Raw genomic sequence first — 20,076 nt, 5'->3', positions numbered from 1 at the left:
AAGCACCATTTGCTCCCTGTTTCAACTCTATTCGAACCATCACATGTGAACCCTGTCAGTAAGCCCGCGAATAGCGAAGCGATATGCGTTCGAACATGTTCGATCGCATTTACGCTAATGGCGTTGACAGCGACGAACGGCATCACGTGCGCTGCTCATTCTGATGCCACGCATATAATTATGTAGGTACGTGATCAGCAGCAGCTCGCCAAGGAATAAGCCGACTGTAAGCGATCACCGGCATCATTGAGCAACGATTGAGCTCAATTTAATGACGACACTCCGAGGAATGTGACCATTATGTCAAGCAGGACTATTGTCTCCAGACGGGGTCTCCTGAGCAAGGATGCCAGATGGGAAGACAGGTCTTCATTTGAAAGACATTTTATTTTGTGAAGACATTTCAAAAAAATTTCGAAATATGAAATATGTTGACGCTTTCATATATTATTTAAAAAAATGCATCGCTGCATCAACGGAAACGTGTATTTTTTTTTCGACGATGGTTTTTTTCCTTTTTAGCGGTCGGTTGTGTTCTTAGCACTAATGGAATTTCAGTACCGACCGGCAGCACAGACGGAGATATGCGTTTTGACGTGGGACTACGTCTAATCGGAATATATGGGGGGTAAAATGAAAACCGAAGCATAGAACATACAGAAAAAAATGAAAGATTTCGAATGCTCATAACTCGAACATTTCTTAAAAGATCGGAAAGATGTTTGCATCAATTGGTACGAAATATTTCTACGCATCTAACACAATCAATCAAATTTTTGTTTTACCAGAGATAAGCAATTGAATAACTGTAAAATGTCAAGCGCTATCTAAACGACCTAACTGCCACGTTTGATTGGCCCGCTTTACGGTTTCCCCAACACAGACATCAAAACAAAGAAACCTAGGGAATTTGGCATTGCAAATACATGTAAGTTGAGGAAACTCTTGTTCCCACCGACATGTGTTCTCTAACACAGCCATCTAAACCAATGTATTTTACATTACATGGCATTTGTTCAAATTTTGTTACTTAAACAGCAAATATGTTGAATTCAACGGAATTCAATTAAATTATTGACCTTTTTTTTTCGTTGGATAATAATCCGAAATGCCGAAATTTTATAACATTTGACAACCTTCACATCTCGCGTGGCTCGGGTTCACTGTTACCTAGCATTTCAGAGGAGCTGAGACGAGAACTGGCTTGTTATTATTTTTTTTTCTTTTTCGACCAAGCGCGAACAACAGGGATGCAAAACCACGCGAGATGTCAGGTTTCCAAATGATATAAGGTTTCTGATGATTATTTTTCCACATCCGTAACATATTTTTTTATCATACAAAATTGTTCCGAATTTTGCAACAAATTTTTTTTTGTTATTTTTCATCATGAAAACCTATGAGAGAAGCGCCAGCTGAATGGCAGATAAAGAACTTCTCGCGCTCTTTTATAACGAAAATTTTATTCGGACAATTTAACTGAATTTAGCTGCACCACTTGTCATTCGGTTTATGGTCATTCGGGAAAAGTTTTCAAACTTGACTTGAATCTTAGTTTGTAAGATCATGGTGAGGCGATGTGGCAGGAACAAAAAATCTCACCCCAACATTTCATTTCATTTATAAAACGTCGTTAAGGGTTGGGGGGGGGGTGCAGGTCTGTAACGGAATGGTTGATATTAAACAAAATCAATGTTCTGCATAACACACTTATAAATTTTTCATCAGATATGCGAAGAAGTGGAAAGGACCTGCATCTAAGTGGAAGAAGGAAGCGTTGTCATGAAAAGTCAAGTTTCGTGCTTTGGAGAAATAAATTGATGCCGAACAAATGATGAAGGGGAAATTTCGATCAAATCAGATCTCCGTAGTAACAGGGATGTGGTGAAACAGGTAAAAAAGTGGACTAATTAAACAGGAAGTGGGTTATATCTGTGGTATAACCGTAAGGTTGACGTAGGACTATCATTGATTAAGTGATCATTTGTTTAAAGTTGAATCTGAATCGATTCTGAATGAATGAATAAATGAATATTTGTAGAACTTCGAAAACGAGAGCGTTATGTTGGAGGCACAAGGTTTTATGCATCCAATATTGGATACGGAAATATCCTACTGATGGGGAAGAATAATCTTCAGAAGCTATCCTGTTAATTGCGATTGATTGAAAAATCACAAAACCAAATGTATTTGGTCACAGTGTTACATGGATAGAAAACATTAAAATAAACTCTTTCACATGAATGCATTTTTAAATTCCACGAGGAACTGGCAGATTATTATCAGTAACGATTAGATATTTCCACATTTTCCTCGATACTGGAAGCCCACCAGTGGTTTATGCTAACTCGATAACCATCTGTTAATAGCACTTGATTGAAACATATTTGGTCACAGTGTTACATGGATGGAAAACATTCAAATAAACTCTTTCACATGAATGTATTTTTAAATTCCCAGAGGAACTGGCAGATTATTTTCGGATCTTTCTCGATGCTGAATGGCATCCAAACGGAAAGAATTCCGCGCGTGTATGTGTGTGTGTGTGTAGCGGCTGCTTCGAGATCTTCCCGGGGAACCGTTTGTGGCATCACTCTCCTCCTGATGGATTCCCTTCTGGCCTAAGGTGCACAAACAGGCTCTTGGTGACACCGTTCATCCGCGCTTTCATGATAAATGAAGAGCTTCACCACAACAGCGACAACATGCTCCAATCGCTGTTCAATTAGAACTGAGTGGATTTCCGAGCGGCGCTCGCTTATATACCGATTGGTGATTTCAATAGCCTGTTTTGAAAGCAAATTTAAGACTATTGAAACAAGTTTTTGGATCAGAAAGTAACAAGTATAGAACGCGTAGATATTTTATCTTTCGAATGAAGTGTTCATCATACCATTTCGTTCAGTTGTTTAGGAGCTATTAACACTCAAAATCTCGGTCTCCGGCGTAACGCTCTCGTTTTCGAAACTTTGATTTTACACCCCGGTATAGAAATGAAAGATGTAGTCCTACGTCAAAAATGTATTTGTAACAGATCGAAACGTCTGGAATGGGTCTATGGGTAAATAAAACTCACAGATGCTTCATGTAGGAAAACTAAGGAAAGTCGAATCGATTTCTCAAACCAACAAAAAGAAGATCGTGTCCAATCGAAAACTAACGTTTATTTGTATTCATCTATTTCACAGTTATTATGGTTATCGATATTTTACAAACGCTTACAGCTATAGAATTAAGAACGATATAAAATAGAACCGTTTATATTATATGTTTATATTATCTGTACAGAAAGAGATGTATGGTTTAGACTTCAATAGGTGTTCGGTAATTAAAATTGGATGTGGCCTATACAATTTGTTTGCTATTTACACGTTCGCCACGTCTTTTAGTGGGTATTTAAAACATTTTATCTAAAACGATGAGGAGTATTCTTACCAGATGCGTTTATGTAGTATACAAACTAGAGGGTGGCTAATGTCTAGCGATTTGGAGTTTCTGCAGGTTTTGCTATGAATCTCACATCGAACCAGCTGGGGGCTGGCACGAACTCTACCTTTCCGTCTAAATAACATTTAAAAAAAAACTTAAAAACATTATAAAGTTAAACTTTTTCTAAACATGGTTCGATTTGCAATAGCTTGCAAACGTTTCATCTCAACCGAAAATAACGACTTCGCACTTGCATTCTCTACCCGATTGGATGTCAATGGCTGACTCAATTAAAACATTTAAACATAACTCGAATTATTTCGTTATACTGTCCTTTTGAGGGGTGAAAATATGCCTTATTGATTTTCCATCTGTTTACATTGACTACGACTTAGATGCCTATCTGTTCGCTCGTTGCTTGTATTTTGTTTCACTTCAGTTCCCTGACGCTTGAACAGTTATGTAAAGATATGAAATCACTTATATGAGGGCAAATTAACAAACGAAACAAACATAATAAAACACACATATGGTAATGAGCACTGATTAAAAACTGTTGGTAAGATGCTTTTATTTTTAGGGAAAATTGACGAAAATTAGCGGCATTCGTTTCTCACGTTTCGTGTTATCTCGTTTCCGTTCGCTATACACACGCATCGGAAGGGGGAATTGACTTGCCGCGATAATTTGGTCCCGCTCACTTCTTATCCTTGTTGTAGTCGACGAAAACCCTCACCACCTCGCCGGAATATTTCCTCTGGGTGGGCGTAAAGTACAGATCGGCCGAATCCGACATCTGGCCACTCTGGGATGGTTGGCTAGCCTGCTGGTAGTGCATTCCATTGCCGTTGGTGACCGAACTGGCCGCGTAGTGGGCTGCTGCTCCATTGCCCGAGGGGTTGTTGCCGGAACGCTTCGTACGCCGGTCCTGAGTGTAGTACTCGGAGCCGGGTCGCTGCATATGCATCTGCTGCTGATGCTGGTGATGTTGTTGCTGCTGCTGTTGCTGCTGATGCATCGGCCGGGGAAGCGAGTAAGCTCGGTCAGCGTAAGATGGCCGATCGCCTGCACGCGTGTCGTAAGTCGAGCGTGGATGCATCGCGCCATTCCTAGCGTGATTGGAAGGAAATTATTTGGATGATTTTAATAACATAAAATTATTGGGTTATCCGTAAAGTAATTGTTGATTTTTTCATTATAAATAAAATACTTTTTTTTTGTACATAGAATGAACGCAAAAAGATGGGATGCACAAACATATATAATACATATACATACGAGGGCGGTCCGATAAGTAGTTACCTTCATCGCCCGATGGTGTCAGTATCGCAAGAGAGAATACTTATCGTGTAGTACATTCTCGTAAACGGCTACTGTCAAAATTTCAGCCGAATCGGACTCGTGTGTGGAAGCGGGCGTGTCCGCGGATTTAAAAAAAAATCCGCCGTCGCCACGGCCAAATTGATCGAATTGCACTAAAGGGCGAACACGACATTATTGCGACACATTCAACAGGGCATAATTTTTTTACCATTGGGTAAAAATCAACCAAACTTTGCACACTTTCTCATTGATGTGTATTTTCTACATGCTGTCAAACTCGATGTCGTGTTTTTCGATTCAACGAAAATGGAGGTGAACCAACGCGATTCGAGAGAACAAATTCTTTCCAAACACCTGGAATTTCCTGAGCGGTTCCAGGAGCGGTTGATGTTGGACCACAGCAAAGGAGCTGGAAGAAAACCGGGACCGGAGAACAAAAAGACGGAGGGAAAGGTGAAGCGGATGATTAAAGCAAATCCCAACGTCTCAAGCCGTGATTTGGCTAAAAAGATCGGCATGTCGCAGAGCTACGTCCAGAATGCAAAGAAGAGAGCTGGACTGCATACATACAAGGTACAGAACTTCCCAAACCGCGATGAGCGGCAACAATCGACGGCTAAAACTCGGGCACGGAAGCTCTACGAGAAGATGCTGACAAAATATGGCTGCTGTGTGATGGATGACGAAACGTATATAAAAGCCGATTTTAAGCAAATTCCGGGGTTGGAGTTTTTCATCGGCAAGAGCAAGTTCGATGTGGACGACAAATTTAAGAAGAAGAAAATGTCGAAGTTCGCCTCCAAATATCTGTGGACTGAGGACTGAGGAGTGAGCGTTTCGTGACAAAGGGCACAGTAAATGGCGAGATCTACAAATCTGAGTGCCTCGAGAAGCGCCTTTTACCGTTCTAGCAGCAGCACGACGAAGCTCCGCTATTTTGGCCAGATTTGGCATCATGCCACTATTCTAAAAGTGTCCTGGAGTGGTATGAGGCCAATTCTGTCCATTTTGACGTAGGACTACGTCTAACCGGAAGATATAGGGGGTGAAATGGAAATCTAGGCACTGAACAAGTAGGAAAAAATGCAAGATTTGGAACGCTTATAACTCGAGCATTTCTCAATAGATCGCAAAGGTTTTTGCATCAATTGATAGCAAATATATCTACGCATCTATCATAACGAATAACATTTCATTTTTCTTGAGATAATTAATTGAATAATTGTGAAATATCAAGCATTGTCAAAATGCACTATGTGCCCATTTTTGATTGGTCCATTTTGTGCTCCTCAAATCGTACCGACCAAAACGGGCAACCAGAGCAGCAGCGAAATAGAATGAAGCACGATTGGAAAGGAAAAAGAAAAAAATGAACGAAACATTGGTCGCAGTCTCACACATGCGTAATTCTCGAGCCAGCCAGTTAGCTTAAAAATCCCCGCTCCGCTGCCGTAACGATCATTCTCATTCAAACCGTACACCACATCGGTTCGCATCACAACACATCAACAAACCAACCCAAGCAGCCATGTCTGGACATGGTAAAGGAGGAAAAGTGAAGGGAAAGGCAAAATCCCGCAGGAACCGTGTTGATCTGGAGTTCCCCGCAAGGGTAGCTAGGCCGAGCGCGTGAGTACCAGTGCACCAGTCCACCTAGCCGGCGTTATATAGTTTCGGCCGCCGAAGTGATCGAGTTAGCTGGCAAAGCTACTCGCGACGATAAGAAAACCCATTCGGGTTTTCTTATGCATTCGGAACAGAACACATTCGGTTCGGTGGACATCAAGACAACAGGCAGTTGCAGCGAGTGGCGAGTGGCAAACGCAATCGCAAAACGGAATCAGGTAGCAGAAGAAAAAAGTTTGTTCTTTATACACACTGCTTTGGTGGCAAATCCAGAACAAGGCGGCATCGAGGGCGTTCGAAATGGTTTTTTTCAAAACCACGAGTACTAAGTTTTCTAAATTGGAACCATTCCATAAAACAAGGCGCTTTTCAGGGCCATTAAACTTTCCAAAAAAGAGTTTAGGAAATACAGTTCAATGCTTTCTAAAACATTATCCAAAATAATAATAAATCACAAATTGATTTTTTCATAATTTGTTTGCCAGGATCTGATGAGTATGTGAATTTGGCAGTTGTTCTGAGCTTATTGATAGTTGGGGACTGATTATTCAATTTTCACCAATTCTTAAATTGTTTCCAGATTGAAAGTACAGTAATTTACAATTAGTTCTACATTTAGCTAATTGGACGGACATGTAGTGCGACTTATTTAGTTGGACATTTTTGTAAACATAGAGATCCAAATTATGACCCCACATTGAAAGTCGACACTGTACCACTGTCATCGCAAATTTTCAATTACAGGTTGAAATTACCTCCAATCCGATACTGAGTGGTGGTAATGCGACGTGCCATTGAATATAATTTACTGTAAAATATGTCACAAGCTGGATGGGAAGAAATTTTCCAACTGTGAAAGCTGTGGCAAGTGGCAAATGCAATCACTAAACAGAAAGGTTTAGCCGAACAAGATGGGGATATCGAGTGATAACAAAACAATGAACTCTTTAGATTGAAGATAATTTTGTGATCCTGAAAAGGACCCTTTTTACTGCATGTGAATCCAACGAGCGAACAAATCGTAATGAATGTATTTTTTTGCCATCGCTCCCTTTTAACGCTCATTCGTTCGTTGGACTCGCCCCTCTGGCTGAGTCTGCCGATTTGTCTCTATCCTGTGAGTGTGTACCGCTAGAATATAAAACACGCGGACCCCAAAAAAATATCTTATTTTCTTTCAAACCGTAAACCTGTGTGGTTGTACTGCATCGGCATCGTGGACGTAACAAAGGAGCAGAAGTTAAGGGAAAGGCAAAGTCTCACTCGAACCGTGCAGGTCTCCAGTTCCCTGTCGCATTCACTGATTGCTCCGCAAGGGTAACTAGGCCGAACGGATTGGTGCCGGAGCACCAGTATAACTAACAGCGATTACAGAGTTTCGGCCGTCGGAGTGCTCGAGTTGGCTTGCAACGCTGCTCACGACAATCAGAAAACCCGCATCAAGAACAGAGCAGCTTCGGTTCGGCGCTCATCAAGGCAACAATTAGTTTCAGTCCCCAATTAGTGTCCCCTTTGTATAGTCCTACGTCACTCCGGTTATGTCCCCGACATTACCCACCCGTCTTTTGTTCCAAAGGACATGAACCCGCCAAACTGTCCGGAGCTGCGCCCGGTGGAGCAGTACTGGGCAATATAATGAAGCGGGAACTTCGGAAGAGCAAGAAGACAGTCAAAGACGAGAAGGACATGTTAAGAAAATGAAAAAAAAAAACCTGAGAAACTGGTACCGGATGACACTGTAAAGACTTTGATAGAGGGCATCAAGCGAAAATGCGTTCAATTTTACACTCAAGGTTCCATCGATTAACTTTTCCTTTGGTTTTTTGAAGTAAATATATGTATAAAACTACCCTAAAATTTTGGTTTGATTCTAAACATTATAAAAAAATTGGAATGACATTTTCGGTGTCGCAATAATTTTGTGTTCGCCCTTTACGAACTACTGCCCCATCCACCGTGTTCTCCAGATTTGGCCCCGTGCAACTGTTTTTTTTGTTTCCAAACTTAAAAAAGTCACTCGCCGGGCAGAAATTTGAGGCGAATGGGGGAGGTCATCACTGTCACGGAGGCTTACTTTGAAGACCTCAAGAAATCGTGTTTTTCAGATGGATTAATAAAGGTTAGAGCATCGCTGAATCGTTACGAGCTAAAAGGAGACTATGTTGAGAAAGAAATCGCCACTTTTCCAAATTTTTTGTTTTTTTTTGTTTGTAGCTAAGTACTTATCGGACTGCCCTCGTAACAGTTCGGCTGAAAAGATTATAAGGTAACACAGTAAAACTCTTTTTTTTTGCAAAAAATTCAATTTTATTATTCGAGGGCGATACAGCGATTATAGCGATATTGTAATATTTCGATACCATTTTTATAGTACTCTTTCTGTTTTTTCCTCAAAATAGGACTCAGTTTCGGTAATCACTTCATCATCGGTCTTCAATTTCTTGCCAGCGAGCATTCTCTTCAGGTCTACGAACAGAAAATATTCACGGGGGGCCAGATCTGGAGAATACGCATTGATTTGTGTGATTCCATTTTTTTTTCACAATAACAAACGTTGCTTCACTCTCAATGATGTAACTCACGGACCAATCGACCGATTGCTGTCAAATTTTGACAGGTATCCATTGAAATATGGTGCTTTGTGATAGTCAAGTAGATTTTTGCAAGAGGCGCCATCCAGACGTCAACCTTATGAACTTTTCAGCCGAACTGTTATATATGATACGTATATAATTTTAAAGTTTAAACTCGCAAGTTATGGAATGTTTTACGAAAAAAAATTTATCTTAGTGTGTGTAGATGGCGTGGACAAACATATTGAGAAGAAATAAACGATCGATTTCTTTCTATTTTTCCCAATATTTTGTGAACTAACAAAATTTTTTGCCAACTAATTCAATATCAAATCTAATCTAATCTATCCTATCAACCAGCTTTCATTCTTTCTCTACAATTTTCTCTACAACTGAATCTTTACATCCACAAATATTGTTGTTTGAATGAAAGATTTTCCCTTCGTCTTTGATGAAACAATGAAAAACCGAAACTTTTTTGAAATCGGTGCAAAATTTTGAATAAATGTTTTTCGTCATTGTAACAAATTATTCTTGTACAGAATTTATTGGAGTTTTCAAAACTGCTTATCTCGATTTGCGATGCGATCATTATTCATTGAATAACTAGCCGACCAGGCGAATTTCGTCCCGCACAAAATTGTTTTTTTTATATGAATTCTTTCAAATATTCACGTTTTCTTACTAATCAAACATTCGTGGGTTCAATCGCAGAAATATTGATTGATTAATTACCCTTTGACCTTTTACAATTTCCTTTTACCATACACTCTCTAGTACTTCTACAAAAACTCGTCATTATATATAAAATTATTTTTAGACACAATTCTCGTTCAAGATTTATTAATCACTTGCAAATAACGTGTTTCTCCGTTACATGAAATGCATGCTTGATACAGAAAATATAATAAAATAAAGACAACTTAAATCGGACGATTCCTTCCTCGAGTTTTGCGCTTACCATTACATTTGGCGATTCATTTTCATTTATATACATAGATGATATAGGAGTGTGATTCTTCCTTTGATAATCCATTTCCACTTTCGAGTAAAGATATATTTCGTTAACGTAAACATCAGATGGACTAGAAACGCCTATCACGATGTAATTATAGATCATATCCTTCCCTAATGATATAACTAGGTAACTTGAAATTCGTCGATTTTAATTTACGTAAACCAAAATATTCATCTCGTTAAGCTTTACAAGATATCAACAGATGAAACTGTACCAAAATGAACTTTAGTGAATCAGAACAATAAAATGTTATCGACTTGTGAGTATTTTTCAAGAAATTACTACCGTTCTGAATTATATTTCGGACGCTTAAGGCATATGATGCAGAAAACAGATCTAAACTTTATGCACAGTTATTATTTGTAATAAATTAGTTCAATATGCTTCTAAGCTTTCTACTTTGGTACCTATTTGATTGAAAACATAAAAAAATCATCAAAGAAAATGCTTTTCAAACGAGGCGAATAAGAATCAAATTCTGGACACTATTTATAAAAAAAATCAAATTTCGGACACTCTGATTGCATAATGGTTTCATGTGGTTTTAAGTACAATTTAGATTTCTGTACAATTACTAATGCTATAAAATGATGAAACATCCGAAAATAACAATGACTTGGCCTGTCTAAAAGTGTACAGCAACCTTTCATGCACACCAAATGTCTTAAAAATTGATGGCTGGTTAAATTGTAATAGAATTGATACACGACAACATAAGGAGTATTCAAGGTTTCTTCTGTTAGAAGTTCATCCAGTTGCACATTGCCCACAAATTATTCAACTTCTCTCATATCTATCTGCTGGTCTGTAGTTGAAAAACATGTGTATTTTTTGTACAAGATTTCCATATATTTCGGTACGTTATATGAATCTACGTTTTGCATTCATAATTAGCATGAAAACTCAGATTGTAATATCACCAATTTCAACTGTCCGAAATATGAATCGTAGGGAAACACTTACCAAGCAATAACAGTAAACAGTAAACGATTATGAGAACTTATGAAACACGAGAGAAATTTAACTATTGATGAACATGTTCACGCTAAGCAAACGTCAAACACAAACGATAATGAGTGCTGTTGGATGTTTTCCTACTATGTTATAATTCAAAGTAATTCTCATATAAAATGATAGTGAAACCAAGGAATTACTCTAAAGAAGCAATTGTGATATTAATTTTATAGTTATATCATCAGTGCATAAATCATTTCAAGATATTATTACAAAGTGTCCGAAATATGATGTTGTCTGAAATATGATTCAGAACGGTATAAGCAATGCTCATTTCACAGCCATTTGTGTTATTTAGAATATGACGAGGAGGACAATCGATCGATACCATCATGCGAATTATTCGGATCAAGTTTGGTAACCATGGCAACAGGAACAGCCAGTTCGCTGTTTAGGTTTCTTTACATTATTACTTGAACAGGAGCATTTTTCCTTCTTTTTTTTTTGTTCAAATTGACACCCAGGAAGCTATTCCGACGGATTCCGAAGATAATTTCCAAACAAGCCTATCTGAAGAGAATTTTGATAGGTCACAGCAATCAAGTGATACAATGATTGTAATTTCTCCTCAAATTCGTATCCAGACGAATCGAACCTCTCGGGAACATACTTTGAACGGTCGAGTCTCTAATGTCTAACTCCAACTGTTTGGCATTGCTGGGAAGCGAAGAGAACATGTATGGTGATCCCGTTACAACTGGCGCGGAAACTGTTCATCTTGGCAACTCTCCCTGATACAGATGAAGCTGGTGATCAATTTAGTGAATTACCTGAGTAGGAAAGTGTGCCTGTTGAGGTAGGGATACCATCTGATCGGAGTTAAAAATCAGGACACCTATCACAGCTACGATTATGACCAAACCATTATCATTGTTTTGAGATATAAATAAATAAAAAACACGTTGAATGTGATTTGAACTTTAAGAGACCAAAATGATTTAATATATTTATTTAACGTATTTCTCTGACGATCCATGCGGTAAAAATACTCCGAAGGTGATGGTTTCTGTTCTGTAGAAGAACAAGAGATTTTCGGGCGGTTTCCGAGTCATCAAACATCATGCGCAATAGTTCCGGAGACAGTTCATGGATTTGAAGCTTTTTCGATGTATGAAACGCAAGAGATCTCAAATCTCCTGAGCGTTGTGTTTTTTACAGCACATAATTCAGCATAGATTTTATAGTCGATTCCATTTGAATATTCTTGCAATTCGGTGTTTAGATATGCTTTTCCAAAGCCGATTTACCTGTAGGGGAGAGTAGGTAAAGACGGACACTGCGGGTAAGATGGACACTTTTAATATTTCATTAACTAAAAATTTTTGAAATATTTTAGCTATGCAAATACTTTCAATAAAGTGTATCAATACTTTAGAGACACACTGTTGATTTCCAGCGAGCGAACTGTCAAGCTTGTAAACAAAACAAAAATTATCTTCGCGGGTGCACCATTCGATGTAATTTTTACTCCGTAGAAAATAGCGACAAGTTCGTGATTTTTTGTTTTTTACGTGTTCCTCCAACGGGTAAGTGTTTATTTAGTCCATCATTAACTATCCTGTGATAAATCAGAGGTTTTTCAACGCTTATAGGAAGAGATACGGTCATTCGAAAAAAAAGCTGCCAGTTCGGGCAAGACGGACACATTAAGGTAAGGAAAGACGGACACTAGTATTTTCCTAGGGTTTTTAACAAAACTTTTTGGTTTTACTATAAAGATGCCTACAAATTACAAGCGCAAGAGTTACCGGCAGTCATGGACCGCTCAGCAGTTGGAACAAGCCATTAAGGCTGTAAAAAGTGGATCGCCGGTGAAGACAGCAGCAAGAAGTTACGCAATTCCAAGATCCACACTGATTCGCCACCTCACAAGTCCAACTGTATCAACTCGGCTAGGACCTCTTGATTCCGTATGCAATTCTCAACAAGAAGAGGAGCTGGTACAACATCTGTTGGATTTGGAAAAGAGGTTCTATGGAATAACGATGACTAATGCTCAATACGCTGACACATTGAAGAAGGCGAAAGCATCGAAAGACATTAAATCCATCAAAAAAGAATAAAAACAACGCTCTTCGAAGAAGCCTATGCAAAATAAGGGCAAAGGGGACACCTCATCTGATAATCTATGCGAGAAATGCGGAAGCCAGTTTTCTGATTCAGATTTTGGGACAGGTTGGACAATATGCTTACAATGCCTTTCATGGTTCCACGATGAATGCTTTACTTCTGCTGCAACTATTTGTCAGAACTGCTCTTGATTCTTCTTCTTTTCTTGTTTTTTTATTCCCACTGAAAATTGAATTAATTGAATTAAATTTAAATACTCAGATGAACTTAAACCATCGATGAATTGTTTTTAATGCTTTATAAATAAACTTTCGTTTCAAATATTTTTAAGCGTATCATTAAACTTTACAAATGAATTATCGTCTTCCTAGAAGGTCATTTAAAATATGCGTGGACAGGTTGTTGGCTATTTCAGATCCTTTTCCTTCCTTTGCGAAGATAATGGCCCGCAAAAATCCAGAAATTTTTGCGTGGAGTGTATGTATTTGACCTCTTCTGTCGTTCCCTTCCAAGGATGAAACTGTCCACGAACAACATGAGTAGCCTTTCGCATCGTAGCGTAATTCAAGAACACTCCCCAATGCTGAAAACACTAAAATACGTACAAAAACTTCAACTTTTCCGTAATTGTCCATCTTTCCCACCTTAGTGTCTGTCTTACCCATTCCAGATGTCTGTCTTTCCCGACCGTGTGAAGAAATAGTATTTCGATGCATTTTTTTCAATGACCCAGAATACATCAATGTTGGAATAAATTTACTAGTATCAACGTTAATTATGATAGAAAAGGACCTGAAGTTTCAATTTGTACAACAACTGCGATCATGAAAGCTATATATGTGTAAAAATTGAGATTACACCTTAGGGTGTCCGTCTTTACCTACTTTCCCCTAATGGTTTATTGTGGATTCCAAACTTCTGTTTCTACAAAATGACAAAATGCACATACCGCTGTTGGCCACCAACACTTGTAAATTACATATGCAGCACTTAGTCTCATAATAATAAAGTCATTTTGTGAGACAAAGGTACTTCTGGCGCAATTCGTCGGTTGAATGACACTTCCGTTTAGACATTTTAAAAATAGCTTGGAATATCGAGATAAAACACAAAACAATCCGGTGAAACGAAAACTCTGAATAAAAATATATGGAAGACCTCGTGGAAGACGCAACTGTCACTCTCTAAACGTTGCAAAATTTTAATCACCAACAAAAAGTTACAGGAGGGTTGTGTCCTAGAAAAGACCGCAAACGACCATTATTAAATTCTTTGATAATAATATGTTGACCCTGAAAAGTGGTACAATCGAGCGATGATGGCAGAAGGATGGTGATTAGTCGTTGGATGGTGCACGATAAAAGATGCCGAAAGGGAATGAGATGAGAACTGGGAGGCACAAATTGGGTCAAGCAAAACGTGGGATTTATCACTGCAGAAAATCAACCAAACGCATAATTTATTGCACAGTTCCATATTTGTATTGAATGAGCAACTGGAAGAGCACAGATTGCTTGTGCCAATTGACCAATCAAAACGCTGGAGATTCGTGTTGCTATTGCTTGACATTTTTCATTTCTTCGATGGTTAGTTATATAGTTATATATATGTCCCAATATGTCCAGAAAGACGTAGTCTTTTTTCAAGAAGTTTTAACTCAACAACACAAAAAAAATCAATGAAATATGATTCGTCAAGAAAATTGAATTTCTTAGATATCAGGACAAATGATGGAATATGATAAATCAATCGGGACGCCCCAAAAGCATCTTAAAATCAAGACATGTCCTGCTAAATCAGGACAGATGGTATTCCTATGTTAAGACCTCTGGAGAGTTTGAGCCACTTATCGAACAAAATATTTCCATCTATCTGAACACGATTTTTTTAACTAATGAATCTTTGAATTTCCGACCATTAAAATGAACCATTTGTTCAATTGTGTTTCTTTTGGAACAGCCGTTTTTCAATGTACTCCAACGCAGGATTGTAAACATTTTCCACAGTTTTAATAAATTTAGCCTCGTGTATACCACCTAAACCAACTAATCCTTCAAGAACAGTTTGCATCTCATTAGTCAAAAATACTTCTTCCCTTTTATATTGAAGAATTCTAATAAAGTAATCCAAATTTATAGCAACTTCATTGTCTCAATAAGGTCAATGTGTGTTTGATAGATCACTAAATAATCTCTGGTGAAAAGCAACGAGAGTTTGTGGCACGGGGTTTCAGATTAATCGTATAGTCCGACATCGCATTTTTCTTGGGAAAGAAAATAGAAAGCTAAGCCATCAAAAATTCTAACAATCCTCTCGATGGAAAGTCCGAGTGAGCGGAATGAAGTGTTTACAATTTATCATAATGTTCACCAACCAACGAACTCACAAAGACTCATCAATTGTTCTCCATGAACATAAAATTGGAAGATTAACTCATTCTCTGCGAATACACTGAGCAAAATTTTACTCCATGTTCCAATCAGAAGTTCATTTGAAGAAAAATATTGAAAATAATGAAAATATGTTTTTCACTGTTTTCCTATCTCGACAGCAAAATTCAACGACTTAAAGTCTCTCTTCACCTTGAAACCACCTGCTCTTAAGAATTGGCTTTTTTTTTAATCAACAACAAAGTCAATGACTGAGATGTCAATGAAAATGATGACAGCTTTTAATAAGTGATTCAACTTTTCAACATGCCAATAAATCTGCCAAATTAATGAACACACTAATTTTCAACTCAAGAACTTTAATTGAAATATTCCTTAAAGTGCTATCTAAGAACAACCGCTCCAAAAAATCAGGCTTGTTTTGCATGCTACAGGGTGGGCCATTTAAAGTGGAAGCATCTGGCAACCCCGTAACTTTTGACAGAGATGTCAGATTAACAAATGTCATACCGCGTTGGAAGCGTCATTTCAGTACAATTTTAACCATGGAACAATACACACCTAAACAACGCGCTGAAATTGTTCAGCTGTACATTCAAAATAACTTCTCAATTGTGTTAACTAAACGTGCGTGGAAAAATAAAAATAAAGTTAAAACATCGCCTGGAGACAACACTATACGTCGATTATATGCCAAATTTATATCGTCTGGTAGTGTTGGTAATACCAGTCATCTGTCCAGACAACGACCAAGACGTTTCGACGAGAATATTGATGCCGTTCGAGCCAGTGTTGCAGAGACTCCATCGACATCAGGTCGCCATCGTTCGCCAGAGTTAGGTATCGCTCGAACCACTCTCCGACGCCATACAGCGGCTGCCACGACCAAATTATTACGCGAAATGTTCCCCGGAAGATTAATATCGAAAAACGGCGATTATGACTGGCCACCGAGATCACCTGATTTGACGCCTCCTGACTTTCTTTTATGGGGATATTTAAAATCCAAGGTATACACTGGTAAACCGAGGACCCTGACTGCGCTGAAAGACAATGTCCGACAAGAAATTGCTGCCATATCGGCCGAAACATTGGGCAAAGTGATGGAAAATGCCGAAAAAAGGGCACATTTTGCGGTCAAGGCCAGAGGCGGTCATTTACGAGATATCATAATCAAAAAGTAGTTAGAACAAATCTCCTTGGACCAAAATAAATGAATTTCAAAAAAAAAAATTTTAAATTCCACTTCTTTACTTTGCTATTGCAAAAACAAATCCTTCCACTTTAAATGGCCCACCCTGTAGTACTAGGTAACTGTGGATCTTTCGAAAGAATGGTTTTCCTCCTCTAAAAACGCCACTGATATAAAAATTTACCCCTGGTCATACAATATTAGAGCATTTTTGGATGCCAGTCCATGTTCTTGAAAAGAGGTCAAAACTTCAAAATCATTTCTCTCAAAACTTCGATTTCCGAGTAACCAAGTCGTTACATTAAGGGGACGATATTGAATTTATTTTCCTTCACAGTTTTCCGAAAAAAAATCAATTGTCATGATTGGTTGAAGTATGTGTTTCATTTGTATGTGACCTCTCCCAGAGGAAAGAGGGGTGTCAAACCATCATAGAAACGGTTCTCGTGCTCTAAAATCCTCACATTCCAACTATGATTCCATTTGCTCTATCAGTTCTCGAGTTATGCAGAAATTTGTGTTTCATTTATATAGCAGCAGAATTAGCTGGCAAAAATTGTGTTAGTTCACAAAATCTTTGAAAAACAGTAAGAAATCGATGTTTTATTTCTTTCTAATATTTTGTGGACTCCATCTACACACACCATTCTGTATTGCGTTCATTCTATGTACCACAAAAATTGTAATGAAAAAAATCGACAACTACTTCTCAGGCAACCCAATATCTTTGTTCATGCAATCCGCATCGGCTTACCTGTGATCACCACCACGGTGCATTCCATCGGTCCGGTCAATCTCGTAGTACTGAGACTTGTTCGGAGAGTGCGACATCTGCAGTGTCGTCTGCTGGCTGCTGCCGTTACTATAGTTGCCTCGGTCCCCTCGGTGCTTACCACTGCTCTTGGTGTCACTTTCGTAATTGTCAAACGCATAGTTGGTGTTTGCGGAGTAATCCTTCCAGGCGGAATTCGGAATCAGTTGATCCTGCAGATTAAAACAACTGTGAGCAAATTCATACTCCACCGACAGCATCCGTTCGGCATATTACCCTAAGCCGCTTTGTTCTCCTCGTTTTGTAGATTGTACAGCTGGCCTGAATGATTGCAATGAAGACCAGAGCGGCTATGCATCCCAGAATGGTGTACAATCTGGTACCAGCTTTCTCGAAGAATGAGGGCCCACCATCGGTTGGTTGTGTGTCTAAAGTAGAAAACAAAAAAGTAGTTAAACTCATCATTGTTAGAGCATATGATATTACTAACATTCTAATGCCTTGAAATCTAAATATTCCGGATCCACTGAAAGCACACCGACCTTCCCGGAGACCAAATTGTTCTGTATCAGATGTTGGATCGTTTGCTCCAGCTTCGCTGGATCCTCCATTAGTTGGCTTTCGATGCCGTCTTTGTTGAGGAGAATGTTCATTCTAACCACCACTCCATTTGGATCTCTAAATATAAAAAAGGAAAAAAATATTTTTTCCCAAAACCAACCCCCTATTTAATTTTAACTCACTTTGCAAAATCCACCACATCGGTCTTGTGGAAGCCACCTACGCTCTTCAGCATTCCATTGAAGCTGTCAGTGATCGACTTGGACAGATCGGTGAACTCTGGTGTACCGGATTCGGGTATCACAAACCCGGTAGCCAAATTGGTCAGCTTGATTGAGGCACTGTAAGCCATACGATCCGGCGCAGGGGTGGACGAAGGGTTGAACAGATACTCAAACAGATGCGGACACGATTTGATGCATACTCGGGTATCCGTCACAACCGGAGTTGTTTCGTGCTTCCGAATCTTCTTATTAACACCGTTGAACATTCCACCGGCCAGAGGGAACATCAGATACAGACAGTGGTCCTCCGTGAACGACAAATCATTCTCGTCGTTCGTCACACGTTTTCGGCTAAAGTCCAGACTCGTCATTCCGTTGTGGATTCTACCGGAGGCGTTGTACAGATCCTGGCGATCATCCAGCTTCGGTGCCGAGTATCCATTGATCCATGTGTCCATCAGGAACGGCCGACCGGTTTTGTCCACCCACCCGATAATGGCATCCGTTTGGGACATTTTCTGATCGTTGCTGAAACCAATTCCCGTCCAGAACTGGGTGTTGTTGGTTGCGACGTGGAAATGGATCGAATCACCCTTCCCGACTACAGACCAGCTGGCGTAATATTCGCAGTTGGCTTTCTCGAGGTCACAATCCCTGGGGAATTTCCAGAACCCATGACAATCGTTGTCCAGCTCGTGTCCCTGCGGTCCAGTTGGTACAGCAACATCGCTTTCCGTTGCCAACAGCGTTGTGGCGTTGTTCTCGATTTGGATTGGCTCCGATTTTTTACCCTCTGTATGAAAAGAAGGAGAAAATGGATTAGTCGGAGCAATCGTTATGAAGAATAGTGCTAAAGAATTATCTTATAGTAATCATCCCTTCGGAGAATGTCTCTAGTAATTTTTGATTCTTTTGAATAGACAGATATTATCGAGCAATATTCGAATTACAGCAGATCCTGATGATCTGTTTATCTAGGAATATATGAGCGTATTCAAACCAAACAAATCAAATCAAACTAAATCACTCCACGATAAATTGCCTTTCTCAGTATGACCAATCATCCATCTTTCAAATAATTACATACAATGTCCGTTCTCTGGCAATAAAACAACTGGAATTCGTAGAATTTCTTCGTAACCAAAACGTAGATCAGTGAAGTTCATCTGAAACCAATTTGAAATTCACGCCTTCAGCCTTTCTGAACACTCTACTGCCCATCGTGGATCGCAGTAGATCTATGGAGGCTGTTTCGCACCCTTTTAGCAGCTACATCTGTAGTTCAAAAGCAACATGTCCCACAAATTTCCGGGTGCAAATATTATTCCCGAGATTGTTTATTTAGCTGATGATCTTTTTAGGTTGTTAAACATTTTCCGTAGGTTGGTCCAAGAAACGTTTTTTATAAATATTTTTATTTCCTGCACTAATTCATTTTTGTCATCAGAAACAAAAATAAGACCAGATAGAATCGTTATTCGTTCTGGACACATATACATGGTTGACATGACCACTAACACCACTCAGTGATGGGAAACGCGTTTTTATTATTTTAACTGAATGATTATGACTTTGAACAATCTATATGAAATAAACTGTCTGATAACGGTCAAAAAAGTTAGCCGTAGGGGCTTATGACTTTTTGTTCGTTCGTTCGTTGTTGAATTATGGAGGCTTTAAACTCTTAGGGTTCATTCGCCTCTCCTCATGTCTTTTTATTCGGGAAACCTTAACTCAAAAACTATAAGATCTACAAAATGTTAGTTAGGAAATTAAAGGTAGGAAATTATTTATGTTTTCATTAAAAAGTATCAAACAAAATTAGAAAATTAGAAAATAAATATTTTGAAAATTAAAATTAATTTTTCTCAAAAATATGTTTTG

The 20,076-nt window shown here is 38.8% G+C and overlaps 1 protein-coding gene and 1 long non-coding RNA gene across 4 annotated transcripts in view; one reads left to right on the top strand and one right to left on the bottom strand.

The window, feature by feature from the left end:
- Window positions 1-3,144: 3,144 nt before the first annotated feature.
- Window positions 3,145-20,076, bottom strand: part of LOC129765416 (uncharacterized) — a 121,137-nt gene continuing 104,205 nt past the window's right edge. For all 3 annotated transcript variants that reach the window (XM_055765726.1, XM_055765727.1, XM_055765728.1), the window contains exons 9-13: window positions 18,151-18,985; window positions 17,898-18,085; window positions 17,684-17,835; window positions 17,390-17,619; window positions 3,145-4,538 (exon numbers count right to left, since the gene is read on the bottom strand). In XM_055765726.1, the coding sequence (XP_055621701.1) occupies window positions 4,127-4,538; window positions 17,390-17,619; window positions 17,684-17,835; window positions 17,898-18,085; window positions 18,151-18,985 (1,817 nt within the window). In that variant the 3' untranslated portion in view covers window positions 3,145-4,126. The remainder of the gene's footprint in view (window positions 4,539-17,389; window positions 17,620-17,683; window positions 17,836-17,897; window positions 18,086-18,150; window positions 18,986-20,076) is intronic.
- On the top strand, window positions 12,403-13,341 carry LOC129765418 (uncharacterized). The gene is made up of 3 exons (XR_008741429.1): window positions 12,403-12,509; window positions 12,576-12,634; window positions 12,702-13,341. It is a non-coding gene; the product is annotated as an uncharacterized LOC129765418 (long non-coding RNA).

Source organism: Toxorhynchites rutilus, chromosome 2, assembly GCF_029784135.1.
Source record: "Toxorhynchites rutilus septentrionalis strain SRP chromosome 2, ASM2978413v1, whole genome shotgun sequence".
In the NCBI taxonomy this organism is placed as follows: Eukaryota; Metazoa; Arthropoda; class Insecta; order Diptera; family Culicidae; genus Toxorhynchites; species Toxorhynchites rutilus.
The sequence above is the reverse complement of the archived record's forward strand: the minus strand, read 5'-3'. Positions and strand labels throughout refer to the sequence as shown.